At 44.9% G+C, this 21333-nt stretch overlaps 2 protein-coding genes across 2 annotated transcripts; one reads left to right on the forward strand and one right to left on the reverse strand.

Annotated features, from left to right (window-relative positions):
• Nucleotides 1-1922: 1922 nt before the first annotated feature.
• DEFB124 (defensin beta 124) lies at nucleotides 1923-4940 on the forward strand. Its single transcript, XM_069496432.1, has 2 exons — nucleotides 1923-1980; nucleotides 4783-4940. Exons 1-2 carry the CDS (start codon nucleotides 1923-1925, stop codon nucleotides 4938-4940), a joined length of 216 nt encoding a protein of 71 aa, XP_069352533.1.
• Nucleotides 4941-13477: 8537 nt separating this feature from the next.
• On the reverse strand, nucleotides 13478-19790 carry DEFB123 (defensin beta 123). Its single transcript, XM_069496508.1, has 2 exons — nucleotides 19733-19790; nucleotides 13478-13623 (listed from the first exon to the last, which is right to left on the reverse strand). The coding sequence occupies exons 1-2, from the start codon at nucleotides 19788-19790 to the stop codon at nucleotides 13478-13480; spliced, it is 204 nt and encodes a 67-aa protein (XP_069352609.1).
• Nucleotides 19791-21333: the final 1543 nt, after the last annotated feature.

A 21333-nucleotide genomic window follows, 5' to 3' on the forward strand; every position in this document is an offset into this window, starting at 1 on the left:
TTTATCTTTTGTCTTCCCAGGCATATAGGAGGAGGAAAGAGACTGATCTTGTAAGAGAAGAGAAGTTGGCTATCCAATAGGCTAGGGTCCAGGCTCTTTGAGTAGGGTGCCTTCCTTTAGGTTTGAAGATTGGGGTGTGTGTATGTACGGGCCCTGGAGACCAGGCTGTACCTGTGGGTGGGACTCATGGTCATGGCTGAGGGGGTCCAGGTATCCGGCCTGGAAGAACTCCCATGGCAGACTGGCTCAGCCTCCGCAGGTACTGGGCAGACGCTGAACCCTCGCACGCCTGGCTTCCTTCCGTGGCTTGGCCCTCTGAGCTTCCCTTTCTTACCTGCCAAATGGGCTGTGAGGGGTGCAGCACCCTCCATTGTCTGGGAGTGAGGTGACTTGGTTTCCAGTCCCAGTTCTGCAACTCATCTGCTGTGTGAACTTAGGCAAGTCAACTCCCCTCTTTGGGTTTCACTTTCTTTATTTAAAGCCATAATCTGAACAGGTTACACTTGTGCTAAAAAATTTTTGGTTGTCTACAATACAAAAGCCTGAACTTGGCATTCAAGGCCCATGCGTCCTCTGCAGGGGCTTTTCAACCTCTCCCCGTAGTCAGCTTTGCTCTGCCCATGCCCCACTATTTCAGGTACATTCTGTTCCTTCTGCCTGGGATGCCCTTCCCCCGACTCATCTTTCATGATGCAACTTAGCTTCCTGTGTACTGGACACTGTTCTAAACTTTGTGCATTTGTTATCTCAGCGGTTCTCAAACTTTAGCAGTGCAGCATGTGAAAATCACCAGGAGGGCTTGTTAAGTGACAGCTTGCTGGGACCCAGTCCTAGTACTTTTAATTCAGTAGGTTTGGGTAGGGCTAGAGAATTTGCACTTCTAAAAAGTCCCAGGTGTTGCTGCTGCTGCTTGTTTTGGGAACCACACTTGGAGAGCCACTGTATTATTTAATTTAATCCTCTAAACAAGATAGGTACCCATTACTGTCTGTGAGGTGGGTACTATTACTCTTTCCATTTTTAGAGTAGGTCTAAATACATAGTTATTTAAATAGGCCAGTAATTTCTGGTCCCATCTCCTTGGCAGTAGGAAGGGAAATCCTCATTTGTTAACGTTGCAAGGGAGGCTTGTCATCATTTCATAGACAACAGCCTGTGGCTCGTAGAGGTTAAGTGACTTGTCCAAGGTTTCACAGCTATTAGGGGGAAATGCTGAGATTGAACAAGGTCTCTCTCAAATCAAGGCTTTTCTCGCTCTCTAAGTGGGGAAGATTTCCAGTTTCTGACCCCAGGCATTGCCTCTGAAAATTCCATCCCCTAGGCTGGGTGCAGTGGCTCATACCTGTAATCCCAGCACTTGGAGAAGCTGAGATGGGAGGATCACTTAAGGCCAGGAGTTCAAGACCAGCCTAGGCAACATAGCAAGACCTCCCCACCCCTGCCCCGCCACCGTCTCTGAAAAAAATAAAAAAATTAGCTGATTTTGGTAGCCCACGCTTGTAGTCCCAGATACTTTAGGAGGCTGAAGTGGGAAGATCGCTTGAGCCTGGGAATTTGAGGATACAGTGAACAAAAATCAGGCTACTGCACTCTAGCCTGGGCAACAGAGAGACTCTGTCTCAAAAAAAAAAAAAAAAGAAAGAAAAAAGAAAATAAAAGAAAAAAGAAAGAAAAAGAAAATTCTGCCCCCAGCTTCAGAGCTCAACAGCCTCCAGAGGGTGTGGCTGACCAGTTCCCACATAGCTGGCTGAGAGCCTGAGCAGCCTGGGGACCACATGGCCTCATCCTCCCACTTAGGTCTGCTGCCCACAGCCCTGCCTTTATTTGCAGCCCAGTAAAGGCTGGGCCAAAGGCAGTGAGGCTCGGCACACTCGTTCCTCCCCTGCATTCTCCCCAGCAGCCTCCCCAGGAGCCCCATGGCCATGACACAGTTACTTCTGCTCATTGTGGCTCTCCTGGTCCTGGGTCATGTGCCACCAGGTAACATCACCTGTGTGTGTGTGCGTGTGTGTGTGTGTGTGTGTGTAAAAATGAGGACTAGGCTCTTGGGTCCTGGAGGATGAGAGGGACCTAGATCAGCATTTAAGTTCTGGCCCCACCACTGACTTGCTGGGCAGCTTAGAACAAGTTGCTAAATTGGACTGCACCTCAGTTTCCTAATCTGTACAATGGGCTTCCCTCTCTAAAGATTCATTTGAAAAATATTTACTGTGGGTCAAGCACTGTCATGATTGCTGGGGATCTAGCAGTGAAAGAAAACAAGGTCCTTTTTTTCATGGAGCTGACATTTTAGTTCATGGAGATAGAAAATAAATAGATAAACACATAACATGTCTGGTGGTGGTAAGTGCTAAGAGAAAGGCAAGGTAAGGGATTAGAGTGGTGTGCGCGCGTGTGGGGTGGTGGGAAAGCTGATAGGCTGGTCAGGGAAGGCCTCTGATTAGGTCTTTTTCTTTTGGAAAATCACAAATATACACAAAAGTAGAGAGAATAATAAACAGGGTGAGTTTTCAATTTTTTTGCTGTGGAAAAATTTAAACTTATGCAAAAATAGAGAATAATGTAATGACATGAGTTTTTTAAAAACACCTTTTTTTCTTTTAGAAAATTTCAAACAGAAATTAAAAAATAGTATAAAGGACCCTGTGTACCCAACACTCGATCTCAATAATTACCAACTTGAACCAATCCTGTTTTGTTTTTTTCCTCCCCCCACCCCAGTGAATTGTTTTGAAGCAAATCCCAGGAATCTTATCATTTTACATAAGGTGGGCTTGAGCAGAGTTCTGAATAAAGTGAGCAGACAGGGAAGATTGTTCCAGATGGAGAGAGCAGCAGTGGCCAAGGCCCTGCAGCAGGAGGTGATAGCGGCATCTAAGCAGCAGTGGAGGCTGGTGTGGCTGGAGCGGGGAATACGGGGGAAATTGGTGGGAGACGGAGTTTAAGAGATGAGGAGGGAAGAGCAGATCATGTAGGAGAAAAGAGCCACTTCTGGATCTTGGGGTGATTGGGAAGTTCAAGTGTGACGCTGTGTTAAGAGTATTCATTCTAGGAATTGTCTTTGCCTGGGAGTCAGGGTCTGAGGTTCGGGTTCCAGACCCACCATTTAGAGGCTAAGGGAGCTTGGGCAAGGCCCTTCCTTTCTTTATCTGGAAAGTGAGGGTATTTACCTAGAATAAGCCCTGGTTGTTCCAGCTATCTAGACCATCATTCTGGTAATCTCACCTCCTACTTATTGAGCATTTACTATGTGCCAGGTGCTAAAATGATCCTATGGCTGTCCTCTAAAAGACAGCTGTTCAGATGAGGAATCTGAGGCCAAGTTCACTCAACTAGGAAATGACTGAGCTGGAATCTGGACCCAGGAGATCTGAGCTGGCTTCACACCGCATGGTTAGCCATTATACCGCACACCCTCTTCAGGGTGTGGATTCTTTGCCTCATGGAGCTTTTTTTTTTTTCCTTTTTTTTTTTGAGGCCTCAAAAGCTCCATGAGATGGCCGGGTGCAGTGGCTCACACCTGTAATCTTAGCACTCTGGGAGGCCGAGGCGGGCGGATCGTTTGAGCTCAGGAATTCGAGACCAGCCTAAGCAACAGCAGGACCCCATCTCTACTAAAAATAGAAAGAAATTATCTGGCCAACTAAAAATATATATAGAAAAAATTAGCTGGTCATGGTGGTGCATGCCTGTAGTCCCAGCTACTCGGGAGGCTGAGGCAGGAGGATTGCTTGAGCCCAGGAGTTTGAGGTTGCTGTGAGCTGGGCTGATGTCACAGCACTCTAGCCCGGGCAACAGAATGAGACTCTGTCTCCAAAAAAAAAAAAAAAAACCCGTGGATAGGCCCAAGGCAGCCCAAATCCATCATTTGAAGATTATGCGGGATCTCTTTTAATCCAGGCAGATGTGGGGAAGACTTTCTAATTGTTCTGAGCTACTTGCTTTCTGCTGGTCTGGGGCCATATATCTAGAAATGTCACTGTAACAGACAAGGCTGTCTAAGTCCTGGTCTTTCCTCTCCTTCTCCCATCACTCTAATTGGCCATCACAGTACCCTGATCATCTCCACTGTGGTACTTACCACAAAATCTATTTGTTGTATTTATTTCGTTGCTTTTCAACTGCTTTCCCTGCCAGCTGGAAGCTCCTTGAGGGCATGAACCATGGCCATATCATTCATTGTGGTAATTCCAATTCTCCATGTTTGTTGAATGAATAAACGAAAGAGAGGCTTCATCCTATCTTGTGACCAAAGACCCTTGGAGGGAGTAAAGGACCTGTTCCCCCAACCTCTTACCTTTTTCATGACCCATCATTGGAAACTCCCTCACTAAAGCCTAACATTAAACAGATCCCTATGTGTTGGGACAGTTTGTGTGATGGTTATGGGTGTGGACTCTGGAGTCAGATTTCCTGGGTTTGAATCCTAGTTCTGTTCCTTAATGGCTGTGTGACCTTGGGTAACTTTATTAACCTCTCTGAGCCTCAGTTTCCTTACCTGTATAGCAGGAATTGCAGTAAGACTACCTATACTCATACAGTGTTGTTAAGAAAAGTGCTTAGAGTATACCTGGTGTGTGGTTTTACCTGGACAAGAAATTAGTCTCTAACTTGTAACCAGTGGTCTAACCTATGACCTGTGGACTAACCTGGACTAAGATCTGTAGTCTAAATTGTAACTAGTACCCTCATCTATGACTAGTGGTCTAACAAATGACCAGAGAACTAATTTGTGACCAGTGTGGTCTAATCACCTGTGACCTGTGGTCTTCCTCTGCATAGGGAGAAGTGAATTCAAGCGGTGCTGGAAGGGTCAAGGGGCCTGCCGAACCTACTGCACAAGGAAGGAATCCTACATGCACCTGTGCCCAGATGGGTCTCTGTGCTGTCTCTCCTACGCATTCAAGCCTTCCCCGGCCATCAAGCCTGAGTATGACTAGCGGTTCTGGGGCTGGCACCCTTGCTGTCCAATAAAACACATGCTGCTAGCTGTCTCTTCTTTCTGCCTACCCCTCTGTGCTCCTCTCTGCCTGGGTAGGGGGCAAGGTCCAGGGTGTGGGAGAGATGGTCTGGGAGGGAGGGGAGGTGCCTGCGGAGAGTGGGCATTAGTGACCATTGTAAATGGTTCTGGTCCTGGCCACGTCACTCCCTCTCTGTTCAACTCCGGAAACATGACTCACCTCTGTGAGCCTCCTCAGCCTCCTCATCCATAAAATGGGGGTAATTATAATATCAGGAGATGAGCATTTTATAGAAGGAATGCAAAAAGAAAGGTAGAGTTAATAACAAATTAATACTATAAAGAGTTAATATTATTACAATAGCTGGTAATAATAAGAGTTCATAATAGTAGAGTCAATAATAAGCTTCTGATGTCAGGGTGAGATGGCACGACTTGAAAGGCCCTGCTGAGGGTGAAAGGATTCTTCTAGATTCCTTTTCCTGCTATTTTAGCATTTCAAGAGTCTGCCTAGGTGGACAGAACTGTAAGAATTTTACGAAAACAGTTTTCATCTAAGTGGGGAGAGGTGATGGAGGGAATGTCTATCTCTTCCAGCCCCAAGGACCTGTGGGGACAGGAGGGCAGGGAGCAAAGTGAGCAGAGTAAGGGAGGTCGGTAGAAATGCGGGTTAATCACCCTGGGGCAGTTAGGATCGTGTGTGTGTGTGTGTGTGTGTGTGTGTGTGTTTGTGTGTGTGTGTGTGTATGCCCACGTGGCTGAAAAAACAGGAAACTCAACTTGCAGGCCATTATTTTTCTCATGTAAAAAGAAGTGTGGAGGTAGCAAAACCCATGGCAGGCAAGCATGTCTGGGATCCTCTTGGGTCACAACATGGTATGGGCCGAGTTTCTCCTTTTTATCAAGAAAGCCCAAACAGTCCCTGGAATCCCCCAGCAGTCTCCTGCTGACATCTCATGGGCCTGAGCTGTATCATGCGGCCACTCTGGATGGGAGGGAGGTCAGGGAAGAAAGGATTAAGCGTCTCTAGTTCTCTAGCAGACTGGAGCACGGGAGAACGGGAGTTGGGAAGACCCCCAGTGTCTGCTGAGAATGAACCCAGAAAGGCGCAGGAGTGTTGGGTAAGTTGAGGGACAGAGGGACTTTTGTCCACTGTCCTTTGAGCTCTTCAGAGAGGACAGCTGTTCTGGGTAGCCATGGCCCAGCCCAAGCCAGAGAGTGGACCCTGTGTGGTCAGGCTAAGAAAGAGGCAGTGACATTCAAAATCCTAGGTGGCAGGGTCTTGGAGACTACCTGCTGCCGCAGCCATTAACCCTTTAGCTTCTGGTATGAGAGGGACCTGGGGATACACCAGAGGCAGTTAGGGTGGAGGAAGGGGGGATGGAAGGGGCTTGGGCAGCAGCTGTTTACCAACCTGGGCGGAAGCCTTAAATTATTTTAATCTCAAGGTGTACCAGCTGGCTGTCAGTCCTGCTTCCCTACCTCCCTCTGTTCCTGTGTGGTCTGGTTGGAGAACTGAGAGGTAATGGACTGTTTCAGGGGCCAACGTGGTGGGGATGAGGTGGGAATAGAGATCTAGAGCCTCAAAAGAGGACAGATAAGAACCCCAGAGAGGTCAACAGAGCCACGAGAGCTGACATGAGGTGCCATTGGCGTGGTGTCCCCACTACGCCTCAATGACAGAGACCAGACCAGTTCACCAGCAGCAGGTTGTAGCTGGAAAGCCAGTGCACATTCCCGGTGACAGGCCCAAGCCACCCAGACCCCAGCAGATGCCAGCCGGCACGGGCCATCACATCTCCTCACCCTTACCCCAGCCTTCATATTTGGAGGGAGCAGGGGGAGGAGGAAAACCTGAAAGACCGAGCAATCATAGCAAAGAGACTAAGCCTCTCTGAATTGAAGAAACCACAAGAGAATGTTTAAATTGTTGGATTAGACCAAGTTTTAAACGGAACTGAGCTAAATTTAGTGCTGCACTCTGACCCCTCCCCCTCAGTTGTTTTAGAAAGAATAAAGCAGCTACGTTGTCTTTGCACAGCCTCAGGTGTAGCGTCAGTGGCTTTGTGATGTTGCCGTGAGGATGGTGATGACTTCTGGGAGTGGGGGCGGGGTGGGGGCAGGGCAGACTCAAGTTCATCCCCCAGCTCTGCCATGCGCAGGCCATAGACCGTGTGACCTGGGGCAAGTCACTTCCCAAGTCTGATTGTCACATTCCTCCTCTGCAAAATGGCCTATTGATAGCTGCTAACGAGGTAGCTGTGGGATCAGATGCATTTATCTGGCACTTTGTTAATGTTCCGGAAATGAAAGCAGCTCCGATTGCTGCCACTTCCACTGAGCAAAATACACACCACTGGCCTTCTCCTCCTCCACACTATTCCACTTTCTTGCAGAAAAGCTGCAAGAATAGTACAAAGAATCCCCACAGACCTGTCACCCAGTTTTTACCAAATATTAACATTTTCCCACCTTTATCCTTCTCTCTCTCTCTCTCCAAATATATTAAAAAATATAATATACATCTTTTTGAATTGTTCAAAAGTAAATTGCAGACATGATGCTCCTTTGTACCTATCATAAATACGTCAGTGGGTTTTTCCTAAAAACAGGCATTTTCTTATATAGCCATATGCAATATGATTATAAAATCAGGACATTAACGTTGAAAAAATTCTATTGTCTAATCTTCAGAACTTACTCAGATTTCACCAACTATTCCAATGAAGTCCTTTATAGCAAAAGAAAAATCCCTGGATCATGCATTATTCAGTTGTTTGATCTCCTTTAATTTAGAGCAGTTCCTCGGTTTTTTATGACATTGACACTTTTGAAGAGTCCGGGCCAGTTATTTTGTGGAAGGTCGCACAGTTTGAGATTGTCTGATGTTTTGTTATGCTTGGATTCAGCGTATGCGTTTTTGGCAGGACTGTGACAGAAGTGACACTGTGTCTGTCTCAGTGTATCATGTCAGAGGCAGCCATTGGCCTCCTAGGGGCTGAAGCCAAGACCAACACACACGACGGTTCTCTGAAACTTGAACCTCACACATGCGCAGCTGTTTCCACCTGGTGTTCAAACAGACCCTCACCTAAGCATATATCCAACGTCCTAAGTCATAAAGATGCGCCCCAAAAGCCAAAGAGACAAGGCAATTCCAGGGTGGAGGATTACTCAAAATATCTCATGGGTGACACTTGCAAGCCTGGAGAGGCAAAGTGACTTGTCCAAGGTCACACAGCTCCCAAGGGACAGAGCCAGGGCTTGGACTTAAATCTTTGGATGTCAAATTAAGGCTGTTTCCAAAATGGAAAGATAGCCACAGATTGGTAGGGCAGGCCACTGTGATGGGCAAGTTTTGGGAGAAAGGGAGCCCCTTGACACTGGAGGGGGTGCAAAGTGAGCCAGGGGGTTGGGGAGTGCAAGAGAAGGAATTTTTGCTTTGGGTAGGTGCTCAGAAGCAGTGTTTCAGAGCACAGACACTACTCAAGGAGGAATGGCTGAGATAGTGGTAATATCAGCTACCCTTTGGTAAGTATCAATCGCTTTACAAATATCATCTCACTTAATTCTCACAGTCGTATATTATTATCCCTGCCTTTTGTCTCTCTCTTTCTTTCTTTCTTTCTTTTTTTTTTTTTTGAGACAGAGTCTCACTGTTGCCTGAGCTAGAGTGCCATGGCGTCAGCCTAGCTCACAGCAACCTCAAACTCCTGGGCTTAAGCAATCCTTCTGCCTCAGCCTCCCGAGTAGCTGGGACTACAGGCATGCACCACCATGCCCGGCTAATTTTTCTATATATATATATTTTTAGCTGTCCACATAATTTATTTCTATTTTTAGTAGAGACAGGGTCTCCCTCTTGCTCAGGCTGGTTGCGAACTCCTGAACGCAAATTATCCACCCGCCTCGGTCTCCCAAAATGCTAGGATTTCAGGCGTGAGCACCGCTCCTGGCCTATCCTTGCCTTTTGTACAAGGCAACCGAGGTTCTCAGTTAGGTAAGTTGCCCAGGTCTTATACTGGTCAGTGGTGGAGCTAGATGTCTATCCTAATCCTCTATTCAATTTTGTCTCCCAAGGTCACTCTTACTTTTGAAATAACATTTTTTTTTGCTAATTATAAAAGGAATATATGTTCATTGGAAAAAACTTTAAAAAACCAGAGACCCACATAAAAGAAAACTAAAATGACCAGTATTTTCACTGCACAGAAATACCCAGGAATAATAAATATGTAAAATGTGACAAAAATAAAATGGAATCAAACTGTAGATAGTTTGCATCTTATTTTTTTAACTTGTCAATACATCATAAATATTTCCATATGTGCTTAGATATTCTTCCAAAACAAGATTTTTAGAACTAAAATTCCTCCTGAAATTTCTCGAAAAGCTTCCAATTTTTATAACTTGAGTAGTATGTTTAAAACACATTGTGGGAAAATAAGAAAGTATAGATAAACCTCAAAATATTCACCACTCTTTCATAATCTCTGTTAGCATTTTGGTACATATCCTTACATATATATTTAAAGCATTTTCACATGCATCAGAGATTCTTCTAAGGGAGTAGTTTCTCATTCTGCCGATCAGGTAGATAACTTTGTGCTTGCAGGGAAAGGAAAGAATAAGGAGGTTATAAAAACGGATATTGCAGGGGATTCAGGCAGGCATTGGGTGCCCTGACTTCTGCCCCCACTCCCTTTTCTGCTTGGTTTTTCAGTGGTAGAGTGTTCAGTGGAATTGCTTATGATGTTTGGGCTAGTTTTGAGTGTGAGAGCCAGGCAGCAATCACATATGGCTCAAACTACCCTTGAAAAATGCTCAGGAAGGTGCCTTTTTGGAGACTGACATGCACAGCAAGTTTTCCTCCATCGATGGAATGCATCGATGCACTCAAGGAAGTGGTTGGTTATGTTTAGGGACCAATGTTGTGAAATTCTTTCCACAGTGGAATGATACAATGCAGAGCGATGCCAGATGCTTTCCCTGCATAGGAGATAATACAATTCCCACCTTCTGCTCACTCAGGCACTGGCTTAAGATGGGATTCCTCCAGCTTGTTTGGACTGTTATCGCTTTATTTGCAAAACATATATTGGACATAAGACTCCATATCCACAATATATAAAGAATTCCTACAAATCAATAAGAAAAAGACAATCCAATAATAGAGTGGGCAAATATTTGAACAGACATTTTACAAATGAAGCTATATAAGTGGCCAATAAGTCCATGAAAAGATATTCAATGTAATTATTAATCAAATTAAAACCATAATGAGATATCATACACACCTACCAGAATAATTAAAAAAGACTGATCATAGCAAGATTATGAGGATATGGAGCAACTGGAATGCTGACACATTGCTGGTGGGAATGTAACATGGACAGCCACTCTGCAACTGGAAACACTGGTGCAGAGTGACTTATAAAATTAAATAGATGTCTACATATGTCTAAACATACGTCTATACAAAGACTTCTCTAGCAATGTTATAGCAGCTTTATTCATAGTACCCCATAAGTGCAAACAACCCAAATGTCCAACAGGTGAATGGATAAACTGCGTTATAGCCGTACAATACAATACCACTCAAACAGTGACAATGCCATAAATTAATCTCAAAAACATCATGTTACGTGAAAGAAGCCAGACACAAGGAGTACATACTGAATAATTCCATTTATAAAGAAGCAAAACTAAGGTGAATTTAAAAGAAAAAAAACCCCACCAGAAACCTTATTTTCTTGATATTTCTCTTTTTCCCCCAAGTACATGTAGTTGAATTAGGGTAAGTTATTTGTGCTTATCATGCAGCTCCGTTTGTCTCACAAAGAGTAGACAATAAAGCCCCGAGAGAGAAAAGAATTACTTTTTCAGGAGGCTAGATCAATGATTCTCAAGGGAAGATACTGCCCTCTAGCGGTTATTTTGGGAATTTACGGAACCATTTTTGATTGTCAAAATTCATGGGCCCCCTATTGGAATTTAGTGATTTGGGGCCCAGGGAAGTTAGGTGGCATGCAAATGTGTGTGACTGTCCTTGAAAATGAAGTATTGACTTATTTCTCAAACAAAATTCAAATATCCTACCTGCCATTTATGTAGGTGAGAAACCCATTTATAATTTTCTGAGCCCAGAATTAAGGCTGTTTTGCAAGTATTTTTTACCAACTGAATTTTCCTGAAATGACACTACTGTGTAAATGAAGGGATGATTATACTTTGTGTCAGCTGGAACTTTGCCCAAGCTGTTCACAATTTTGGAAAACTAGGACATGAATAACAACACTATGGGTAGTATTCGAGTTGCCCACATAGCACACTTATTTGAGTTTGCATTGATAGCTGTTGCACTCATGTTATTTATAGGTACAAGATTTATTTTATTAGGTCTTTTGTGTATTTATGCATCAAGATATATATTATAAAATGTTTTTTACTCCTTTTAAAATAATATAGTTAGGGCTTAATTTGATTTTTCTTGAAATTATGTGAGGTAGATTACAATATTTATGCATTTTATTTTAGGGCAGAAAGGGGGTATTGCAAAATATTTATTATAAGAAAGAGGCATCGAGTCTAATAGGGTCCAGTGCATGTCGAGCTCTCACTAGCAGATTAGCGGGACCTCATGAAGAGACGGAGGGGCTGTCCCCTTCTCCAGAATTTCACTAAAAGGGCCCACATCTTGCATTTTGGTGACGTTCATTTCCCTCTAAGCCTAGGGGCTTTGCGTAACATGGAGAGAGGAGCAGACGTCCTCCTCCCTATAGAAGTTTATTGCAATGATACATGAAACTGTGAATACACAGGACATTGTGCATGTTCCATACATTCATACCCTTCCAGCCCTGCTCATGGCCTTGGCTGAAGTGAAGACATATGTGGTTGTATGAAGTCAAACAGACCAGAAATTCTCTCCCCACCCCCTCCCCAGTGCTAGCATCACCCCCTCAGCTTCACCTCGGACCACGGGGCATTAGATTCTGGTAAGGAGCTCGCAACCTAGATCCCGGGCTTGTACAATTTATAGTAGGGTTCACGCTCCCACGAGAATCTAATGCCACCGCTGATCTGACAGGAGGCGGAGCTCAGGTGGTGATGCCAGCGATGGGGAGCGGCCGTAAACACAGAGGAAGCTTCACTCACTCACCTGCCCGCTGCTCACCTCCTGCTGTGCGGCCTGGTTCCTAACAGGTCTGCTGCCCGGGGGGGGGGGTTGGGGACTGCAGGCCCAATTTATTCTTAGAGATTCCATTTGTGGTAGACTCGTACATTGATGATCCACCAATGAATCAAACCTAGTGTTCGTGCCCTGGTGTAGTCCTCTTCCACACTGACTCTGGATCACGTGACTTGCTTTGGCCAATGAGACTTCAGCAAACGTCCTACAGACAGAAGTTTGAGAAACGCTGCACGTTGGGGCTTACCCTCTTGGACCATTGTACAAGAAGCCAAGGTTTACTTCCTTGAGGTGGACGTGCCATGTGCAGAGAGAAGCAGTCACATGAGTGACCTTATGTGAGAATATCAGAAGAACCACTCAATCAATGCACAGAACTGGGAGAAATAATACATAGTTGTTATTTTAATCCATTAAGTTTTGGAGTGGTTTTGTAATACAGCAATAGAAAGTGGATACACTATTTTTTGGTATGTTTATTTAAATTCTCCATCCTTTCATCCACCTTATCAATCTTTTCTTCTAATTTCTTTAACATACTTATAATAGTTATTTTAAAGTTATCTTTTAATTCCAACAGCTGTGCCATCTCTGAGTCTGCTTCTATACGGTTATTTTTATTCTTCATTATGGGTCATATTTTCCTGCTTCTGTGCATGTTTTGTAATTTTTTAATTATAGGTCAGAAATTGTATTTAAAATAACTGTAAAGTCTAGAATAAATATTATTTTTTCCTCAGGGAGAGAACACTCCTTCCTCTGTTAGGCAGTTGGGACTCTTTGTTAATATACCTTTGCAAACCAAGACAACAAAGTTCTCTTATTTCTCATGGTGCAAGGAAAGTTTTGAGATTTCAAAGTAATTATTTATTAGGCGATAATGAGGTTACAGAGCTTAATAATATAACCGAAAACAGTTTGTAAAAGAACAGCAGAATTACTGAGAACAAACTAAGTTAACCTCTGAAAATGAACATACTTTTATCTTATGCCTTTGGACTTCAAGAATGCTAGAAACACAGGAATACATAAGTACATATTTTGTTAGCTGCCAGAAATATGATGTCATCTTATGTGGATTCCAGAATATTCCACTATAGACTTCTGAAGGAATGAGATTAAAAAAGGGCAAATAATGCTTTATTATGCAAATAGTCTTGACATCTCAAACCCCCTGAAAGGGAACTTTCTGAGAACAGCTGGGCGGACTGACAGGCAGGCACAGGGGTCATCCAGAGGTGTTTATTGGGAGAGCTCAGGCATCCAGTGGGGTCAGACTCAGGGCAGCTTCATCTGCATTTTCATGGCTTCAGGCTTCAAAGCACCTAAAATGGCCAAGGCCTGCCTTTTGGGTGGTACTTGGGCTTCACACAGCACATTTTACTATTTGTGCAGTAAACATAGACCTTTTCCTTCCTGGAGCATCTGTGGCGGCATCTGCCACGAAGATTCCAGCATTTTTGGGTGTCACCTGACACGAAGCAGAAAGAAGGGAGACAGTGTCAATCTTAAGAGGTGGGCTCTGGGTTTGGAAGGGTTGTAAAAGAATTAAAACAGATGCCATAGAGGGTCCCCAGTTTCCCTTCCCCTTCTTTCTACCTCTCACTATTTTCCCTTTACCCCAGTTTTTTGCTTCCCACCCTGCCCATGAATCTAGACAAAGCCACAAACCTGGACACTTGCAAAAGCTGCCCTTGAAAGAACTGTTCTGACAATCACCGGGATGGGATTGTACCAACCATCCTGAGCAAGAGACATGACAAATGGAAGCAATGTCCAATCATTCCAGCCACAATTTGGCAAGAGTTAAGATAAAACCTGCTACTTGAGGCAAGCCAAAGGACATGTACCCCTCTTTTCTCTATAAGAACTCCAGTCCTGCTTTGACTGAGAGTTGCCTTGGTGTGTATCAGCCGAATAAAGCCTTTAACCTCTGTTTGAGTCACTCACTCAGGTTCCTTCTGACAGGTCTGAGATAGAGGGGCAAAACAGGGAAAAGGGGTGGGGCACAGAGAGGGAAGGCTTTGTAGGTATGATACAGATTCATATTCTCTCTGGACACCGAATCCCAATCCTTGCCCTCCATGGATGTCCCTCTCAGGGGATCAGGGGCACATGAACTACTGAAGCTCTGGAAGCCTAGGTGTGAAACCTGGCTCTACCACATGTAAACTGGGAGATCTTCAGCAAGTTACTTCCTTTCACAAAGCTTCATTTTTCTCTTATGAAAACAAAAAAAAGGCACAAAAGCACCTATTTCAGAGAGTTGTTGTGGATACTATATAAAATAACATAAAATCTACCAGCATTAGAAAAATTCAGAAATAAGGTGACAGAAACAATTAGGAATAAAGAAAAAAATTCTTTTCAGAAAAAAATCTAATCTGAAAGAAATAATTTCAGTGGACAATGTTTTAAGAGAAATCGAAGATGAAAAAGAGGAAAAAATGTAAAAATTATAAGACACGGGACTTCTTCAGGCTGAGATGGAGTGACAGGGACCATATTTACCCTCTTGCTTTAAGCAATAAGATAATAAGGCAAAATGTATATGAAACCATGATTTTCAGACATTGGGCAACATGCAGCACAAGGCTGTGATCCTTGAGAGAAGGGAAGCAATGGAGTTAGTGCTGTGGTTGCACCAGTTTACTGCTCAGAAGCAGTTTCAGGGTTACAGGGCAAGAAAGGGGAGCCCAAACAGAGCCTAGTGGTCTTACTGAATGGAGTGAACTGAGGAGATAGAAATTGATGTTCAGGGAGGCCAACTCAGCTAGAATTTGTGGTTTAAAGAGAGAGAGAGAGAGAGAGAGAGAGAGAAAGTGAGAGCAAGTGAGCCTGAGTGAGCACTGTGGAGATCTGCAGAGAGTATCACCTAGTCTTCGAGTACTTATCTGTGCATGTGCTAGAGGAAACCATAATACCAACGGCCTGGGGAAAAAAAAAACACCAAAAAGAAGTTGGTAGAATAATTAATTCCCAGTGATTGCATAGGGCTGGAAATAGCTTGTGTTTTCACCTGTCTGAGTGGAAAGACCTTGTAACATTTGCAGCATTCAGAAGGCTATTGCCTTAGTAGTGGGACTAAATTAGCCCTAGATAAGGATACCCTGTACTCCTTCTGAAAAAGCTTAAAAGTCAGTCTTGAACATATTTATCTCATTCCAACTAACCTAATTGTATTCCAGAAAAAAAAAAATCCAACACTCTTCAAAGGAATACAACAAAATACAGCAACCAAAAGTGTAAAATCTGCTGGGTGTGGTGGCTACCCTGGGAGGCGGAGGAAGGAGGATCATTTGAGCCCAGGAGTTTGAGACCAGCCTGGGCAACACAGTGAGACTCTATCTCTACACAAAAAATAAAAATAAAAAAAATTACCAGGGCATGGTGGTGTACACCTGTAGTCCTAACTACTTGGGAGGCTGAAGTGGGAGTTTAAGGTTACATTGAGCTATGATTGTGCCACTGTACTCCAGTCTGGGTGACAAAGTGGAACCCCCATCTTTAAAGGAAAAAACAACAAACAAAAGTGGAAAATCTACAATGCATGGCATCCAAATATTTTCCAGGCATGCAAGAAAAAAAAAAAGGCAGAAAAATATGGCCTACAACTAGGAGAAAACCTATCAACTGACCCAGAAATGACAAAGGTGATACAACTGGCAGACAAGGATGACAAAACAGCTATGGTAAATATGTTCTAAATACTCAAGAAGGTGGAGGGAAACCTGAGAATGATGAGAAGAAATAAAGATGTAAAACTATTCATGTAGAAATACTTGAGAAGAAACACTAAATATTAAATGAAAAACATGGTGATATTAACAGTAGATTAGACTGAAAAATAAAAGGTAAATGAATGTGAATACACAGCAACAGAAACTATCTAAAATGAAACATGGATAGCAAAAAGACTGAAAAATAAAAAAAAGAACAGAGCATCAGTGACCCATGGGACAATAAAAAGCCATCTAACAACACATATAATTAGAGTACCAAAAGGAGAAGAGAGGGGAGGAACAGAAAAAATATTTGAAGAAATAATGCCTGAAAAATTTTGTTTGATGAAAACTCCAAACCCGTAGAAATGAGAACCCTAGTGAACTCCAAGCCAAATAAAACCTAAGGGAAGCATGCAAGGGCATATCATACTCAAATTGCTAAAAATCATGTTTGCAAAAAAATCTTAAAACACCCAGAAGAAAAGACATATTAAGTATGTAGGAAAAAAGATAAGAATAATAGAAGACTTCTTGTCAGAAACTACACACTAGAAGACAGTGGAGAGAAATCTTTAAAATAATGAAAGGAAAAACATCCCAAGATCCTCTACACAACAAAAATCCCCCAAAATGGAGAAATACAGACTTTTTCAGATATTCAAAAACTGAGAAAATTTATCACTGAAAGCTTTCACTACAAGAAATGTTAAGGGAAGTTATTCAGGCAGAAGAAAATGATTCCAGATGGAAATCTGAACATCTACATTAAGGAGTAAAGAGAGCCAGAAGTGATAAATATGTGGTAAATGTAAACAACTTTCATTCTAATTCCTTTAATGGATAATTGCTTGAAGTAAAATAACAGCAATGCATGTGAGGTTTATAGTGTGGGAGGAAGTGAAATATATGATGACCACAAAGCCTGAGAGAGGTGAAATGGAAATACACTATACTGCTTTAAGGTTCTTACACTATGTGTGAATTGGCATATTGTTATTTGAAGGTAGACTGTGATAAGGTAAAGATTTCTATTGTAAACCTTGGAACCAATTCAAGATCTGACTTAGGAATTGTACAAGATGAGCCTAGACTATCTTGTCACTCCAGATAGCCAGCCTGAACCTGTGAAACTGCTTTTGTTAATTAACAAAAGAACAAAGTGCTGAGAAACCCTCTATTTTCAAGTCATGACTGTCAGAAACTTTGTATTTGAAATCACATCAGCAAGAAGGGAACATTATATTCTTCCCTGGGAAACGCGTCTTTTAATACAGAAAAGCAGTCTTGACTTCAGAGCCAGCTGCAAAGTGTCAGATAAGGGGTTTTGGGATACAAAATTTCATGTCTCTATTAATTTTGTACTTTCCATGGAAGTGGGACCTTGAATCCATTTCTCAGTCTACATCTGATGTTAACCCCTTATGCACTGCCCTGTGGCCCTGCCTTGCCTTGAATTCTAACAAACACTGCTTCATTTACACTATACTTCAGTCTGCCCTTCCCATTACTTCTATAGTAACCCTATTTGTTTCTTCATTTGCTCAGGGAAATTGATAGCTTTTTGGAGGAATTCTTGTCTTCAGCATGGATACAGACTATCATGGTGCCACCTGCAAGGGGATGAGAAATGGCTGAGGGAAGTGGCTGAACATCTCTCTCTGCTCTCCTATAGCATCAAATAGATCCAGAAGGTCCCCAAGTTCCCTTGTCTCTGGTTGAGATAGGAAAACCAGTGACAAAATGCAGAAGGCAGTAAAGGAGGGTGTGAATAGCCTTAATCCAGGAACCAGATGGCAGATTTGATTGAGATGAAGGGCTGAGTCGGTGGGGCCCTAAACACGGCCAAGAGATTCCATCAGCCATGGGATCCAGCAGCGAGAGGACGCTCTGGCCACACCCAATGAGGGATATTATCCCAGAAGTCAGTGAGGGTCAGCGCAGGGCCCTACCCTACCTCCTCCTGTTCCTGTCCCAGGGCCTTTGCCCTTGCTGTTCCAGCTTGGATGTTCTTCCCTACACATCCACATGGCTCACACCTTATGCTCCATTAGGTCACAGGGAACCATGTCATGAGCACCCCCTTAAAAATGGCAAATCATCTCCCCCTGGCATTCACTATCCTCCTTCCCACCTGTTCTTCTCATTGTGTTCGTCAGCATCATGTACCAGATGTTTCACTTATTTTTAAAATTCTCTGGATCCTCCAGGAGAATGTAAGCTCCAGAGGACAGAGATTTTGCTCATCTTGTTTTGTTCTGTTTTCACTGCCCTGCCTCCAGCACCTAACACAGTGTCTGGAATCTATTCCACCGTATCGACTGAATGAACCAATTAACTCATCGATGACATATCAACTCACTTTCCCCTAAACCCAGATGCTCTCCCAGGAAGGAGAAGGGGGATGGAAGCAAGGAGACATGCTGAAAGACTGAACATTTATTCAAAAGAGACTGAATTAACTTGGAGATTGTTTTAAAGCAGAAAAGACAAATACTTAACTGCTGAGTTTTGGCACAGCCCTTGTGTGGCTTCTCCTCCCCTCCCTCCACCAACTCTCCCACCATCAGGATGGAAGCTCCTGGGACAGTTCAGATGAGTTATAGAAAATATAGAAACTACATTTTTTTGTTTGCACACCAAAATTTCAGTGTGTCCGGTGTTGTTCCCTTACCCCGATCTTACTACACATTTGATGTTGTCATAGCAGTGGAGAAATAAAGAAACTGACACTCTGGGGAGCTGAGCTGCTTGTTGGGGTCACAGAGTTTAGGAAATGGGGAGCAGGTTCTAACTGGGTTCTGGGCTTTTCTTTGTGCCCCAAGTGAGTGGTGTTTCAGGGCCACAGGCAGACACGAGGACCAAGGTCGGCTAGTTTGGGAAATTCACACATTCTGACTCTGTGGAAAGGTTAGTAAACAGCCTTGGGGCAGGCAGAAGCTTCTGCCAGATGATCAGGAGGGGCAGGTAGCTCAAGCTGGAGTTGGTGGGATGGGCAGATCCGGCCAGGGCCCTTCTCTGCTTAAGCCTTCCCACGGCTGCCTTTCCTGACATTCAAGGTCTGGATCCGGGCTTCGTATGCTCTCTAGGCTTTACCCCTTGCTGCGCCCCTAGCCCACGCCTCCGTTTCGTGCCCATTCCCCGAAGGTGCCATGCTCTCTCCCATGTCTGGACCTTTGCATAAGCTGATCTCTGTGCCTGGGACACCCTTCCTCTTTCCACCTCCTCTCCTTGCCTTTCTACTTTCTACTCACTTCTCCGGACTCAGGGTCTCCCTCCAGGAGGACTCTCCAGACCCCTCAGGCTGGGCTGGTCCCTCCAATGTGCACCCAGTGCCCTAGCTTCCCTCTGTCACAGCCATGTCACCCTGGGTTGTAAGTACTGTTTAACTGTCTCTCCCAGAGACGTCCCCCAGGGCCATGTCGTTTATCTCTGTGGTCCCAGCTCCCAACACAGAGTCTGGCACACAGGCAGCAACAGTAAACTTGAGCTTTTCTCTCCCACTGAGGTGGCTGCGATCTTTACAAAGCCTACAGCATTCCGGGGACTGTTCCACAAAAGCGCCACTATTGCCTCTCCTCTTTCCTTCTTCTCTTGCCCACCTCTTCACTCTTCCTCACGCTCCAGGCCACCTGCACGTCTCCCCGGAACTGAGCAAAGGGAGGAGGGACGGAGTGTCCGAGCGAGAAGCTCTGCATGTTGTAGTTGGCGCCTAACATCTGGCACCTGCTGCTGGTGAGGGCGCCTCCTAAACGTGGCTCCGAAGGGTGACCCGCAGCCCGCCCTGCTGCCCTTGAGCTTCCCTGACCAGACCTTTGTCTCCAAACCCTGCCCCTTCCCTGGGGAGGTCCAGGTTACCTGGAGTGAGCTGGGACAAGAGCAGCAGCGCAGCCAAAGTCAGCAAAAGGAGCTTCATGGCTGGAGACCGCTCAAGGCGAAGCCGCAAGTCCGATGCAAGGACGGCAGAGCTAACGGGAGACGGGGGAGTGCCTGGCCCCGGCTCGCACTCCCTGCGATCAACCCCGGCGCACACGCCGCGCTCAGCCGCCCACTGCAGCCCCCACGCCCCGGTCCACAGCGTGGAGCCCACACCCCTGGGCTGACACGCCTCCTTCTGTCCTGCGGGTCAGCGGGGAGAGGTCAGCCAACAAGGTCAAGGCCCTGGTCTGTCCTTCCAGCCCGCCCTGGACCACCTGAACCAAGGCACCGCGAGGGGCTGCCGCAGACCCCGGCTCCAGAATGGCGTGGAAACCGTGGTGAAGGTGCCACTGCGGTGTTTTGAAGCATAAATACAGGCAGGTGGGCAGACATGGGGTTGCGGGCAGAGGACTGTCGCGACAAAGCTTCACGTTGGTGTTGAAATAAAAAAGAGGATGTAACTGGAGCAAAACCTGGGAGGAAAATGTCAGTAAGTGATGCCGCTCCCAGCACTAGGCTGTCCGCGCCCTCTACCTGTCCTGACCGCGCAGGGTACTGTACCCACAGGGTCACCCTTAGGGACACCAGGCTGTGCCCCCTCCTCAGAGACCCACGAACCAACCATTCAGCGCCCCTCCTCTGAACTCAGGGTTTGAAAACTCATTCTCTTTTCGTTATTTCCCTCAACCCTCGAGGGTGGGGGCTGCATCCTGTAGTTACTAACATCTGTTTCCTCAGGGACCTTTCTTTGTTCTTTCAGCCTTCCAAGACTGTGTACCAACTCCCTCTATTAAATACCCTCTGTTTCCAATACTGATGAGGCGTCTGTTTCCTGACTGGTAAAAATAACAGTGAAAACCATCTCTGTAGGGGCAGAAAACCTATGGAATGGAGCTGGAAACTGAAAGGTAAGTGAACCAGTGAAGTCAGCAAGTTGAAATAATTCTTTCTGAAACCTTTACAATGAAGGAAGGAAGAAACAGCACCTAGGAAGGGACTCGGGGCGGAAACCTAGAAATCCGCCATTGACGTGTTGTTCAATCCTGTTAAGGAGGCTCATTTTTTCCCAAACAGGTATTAGTTAAGACTCAGTCAAGGAAGCAGGACCACTATCAGTCTTATGGAAGAAAGAATTTAATGTAAGAATTAGGTACTATCCAATTTTGGGACAGCGAAGACCTGTAGAAGATCAGAGAAAAGTCACCGGCCAGCCCCGGTATGGGTGAAGGCGCCCAGGAAGCCACGCTTGTCCAGGCTGGAGTGGGACAGCTAAGGGAGTGGTGCCGAAATCAATGGAAGATTATCGGCTCTTCCAGGCTGCTGCCTGTTTGCTGAGTTCACAGAGAAATGTGGAGTGGTGAAGCTGGGCCCGGGGGGTCCCTTTGGGCAGCAGGGCTGGCGGTTGAGAAGAAGAGCTGATGTGGAACAGGGAATGGAGAGGACAGCCCCAAACCTTCAGACACCACTGCATCCCGTCCCCATCCCCTCTCACCGATGACACCTTTCAGAACACAAAGGCTGCTGCTTCACTTCTACCTCCC

The sequence above is a fragment of the Eulemur rufifrons genome, chromosome 20, assembly GCF_041146395.1.
Source record: "Eulemur rufifrons isolate Redbay chromosome 20, OSU_ERuf_1, whole genome shotgun sequence".
Classification (NCBI taxonomy): domain Eukaryota; kingdom Metazoa; phylum Chordata; class Mammalia; order Primates; family Lemuridae; genus Eulemur; species Eulemur rufifrons.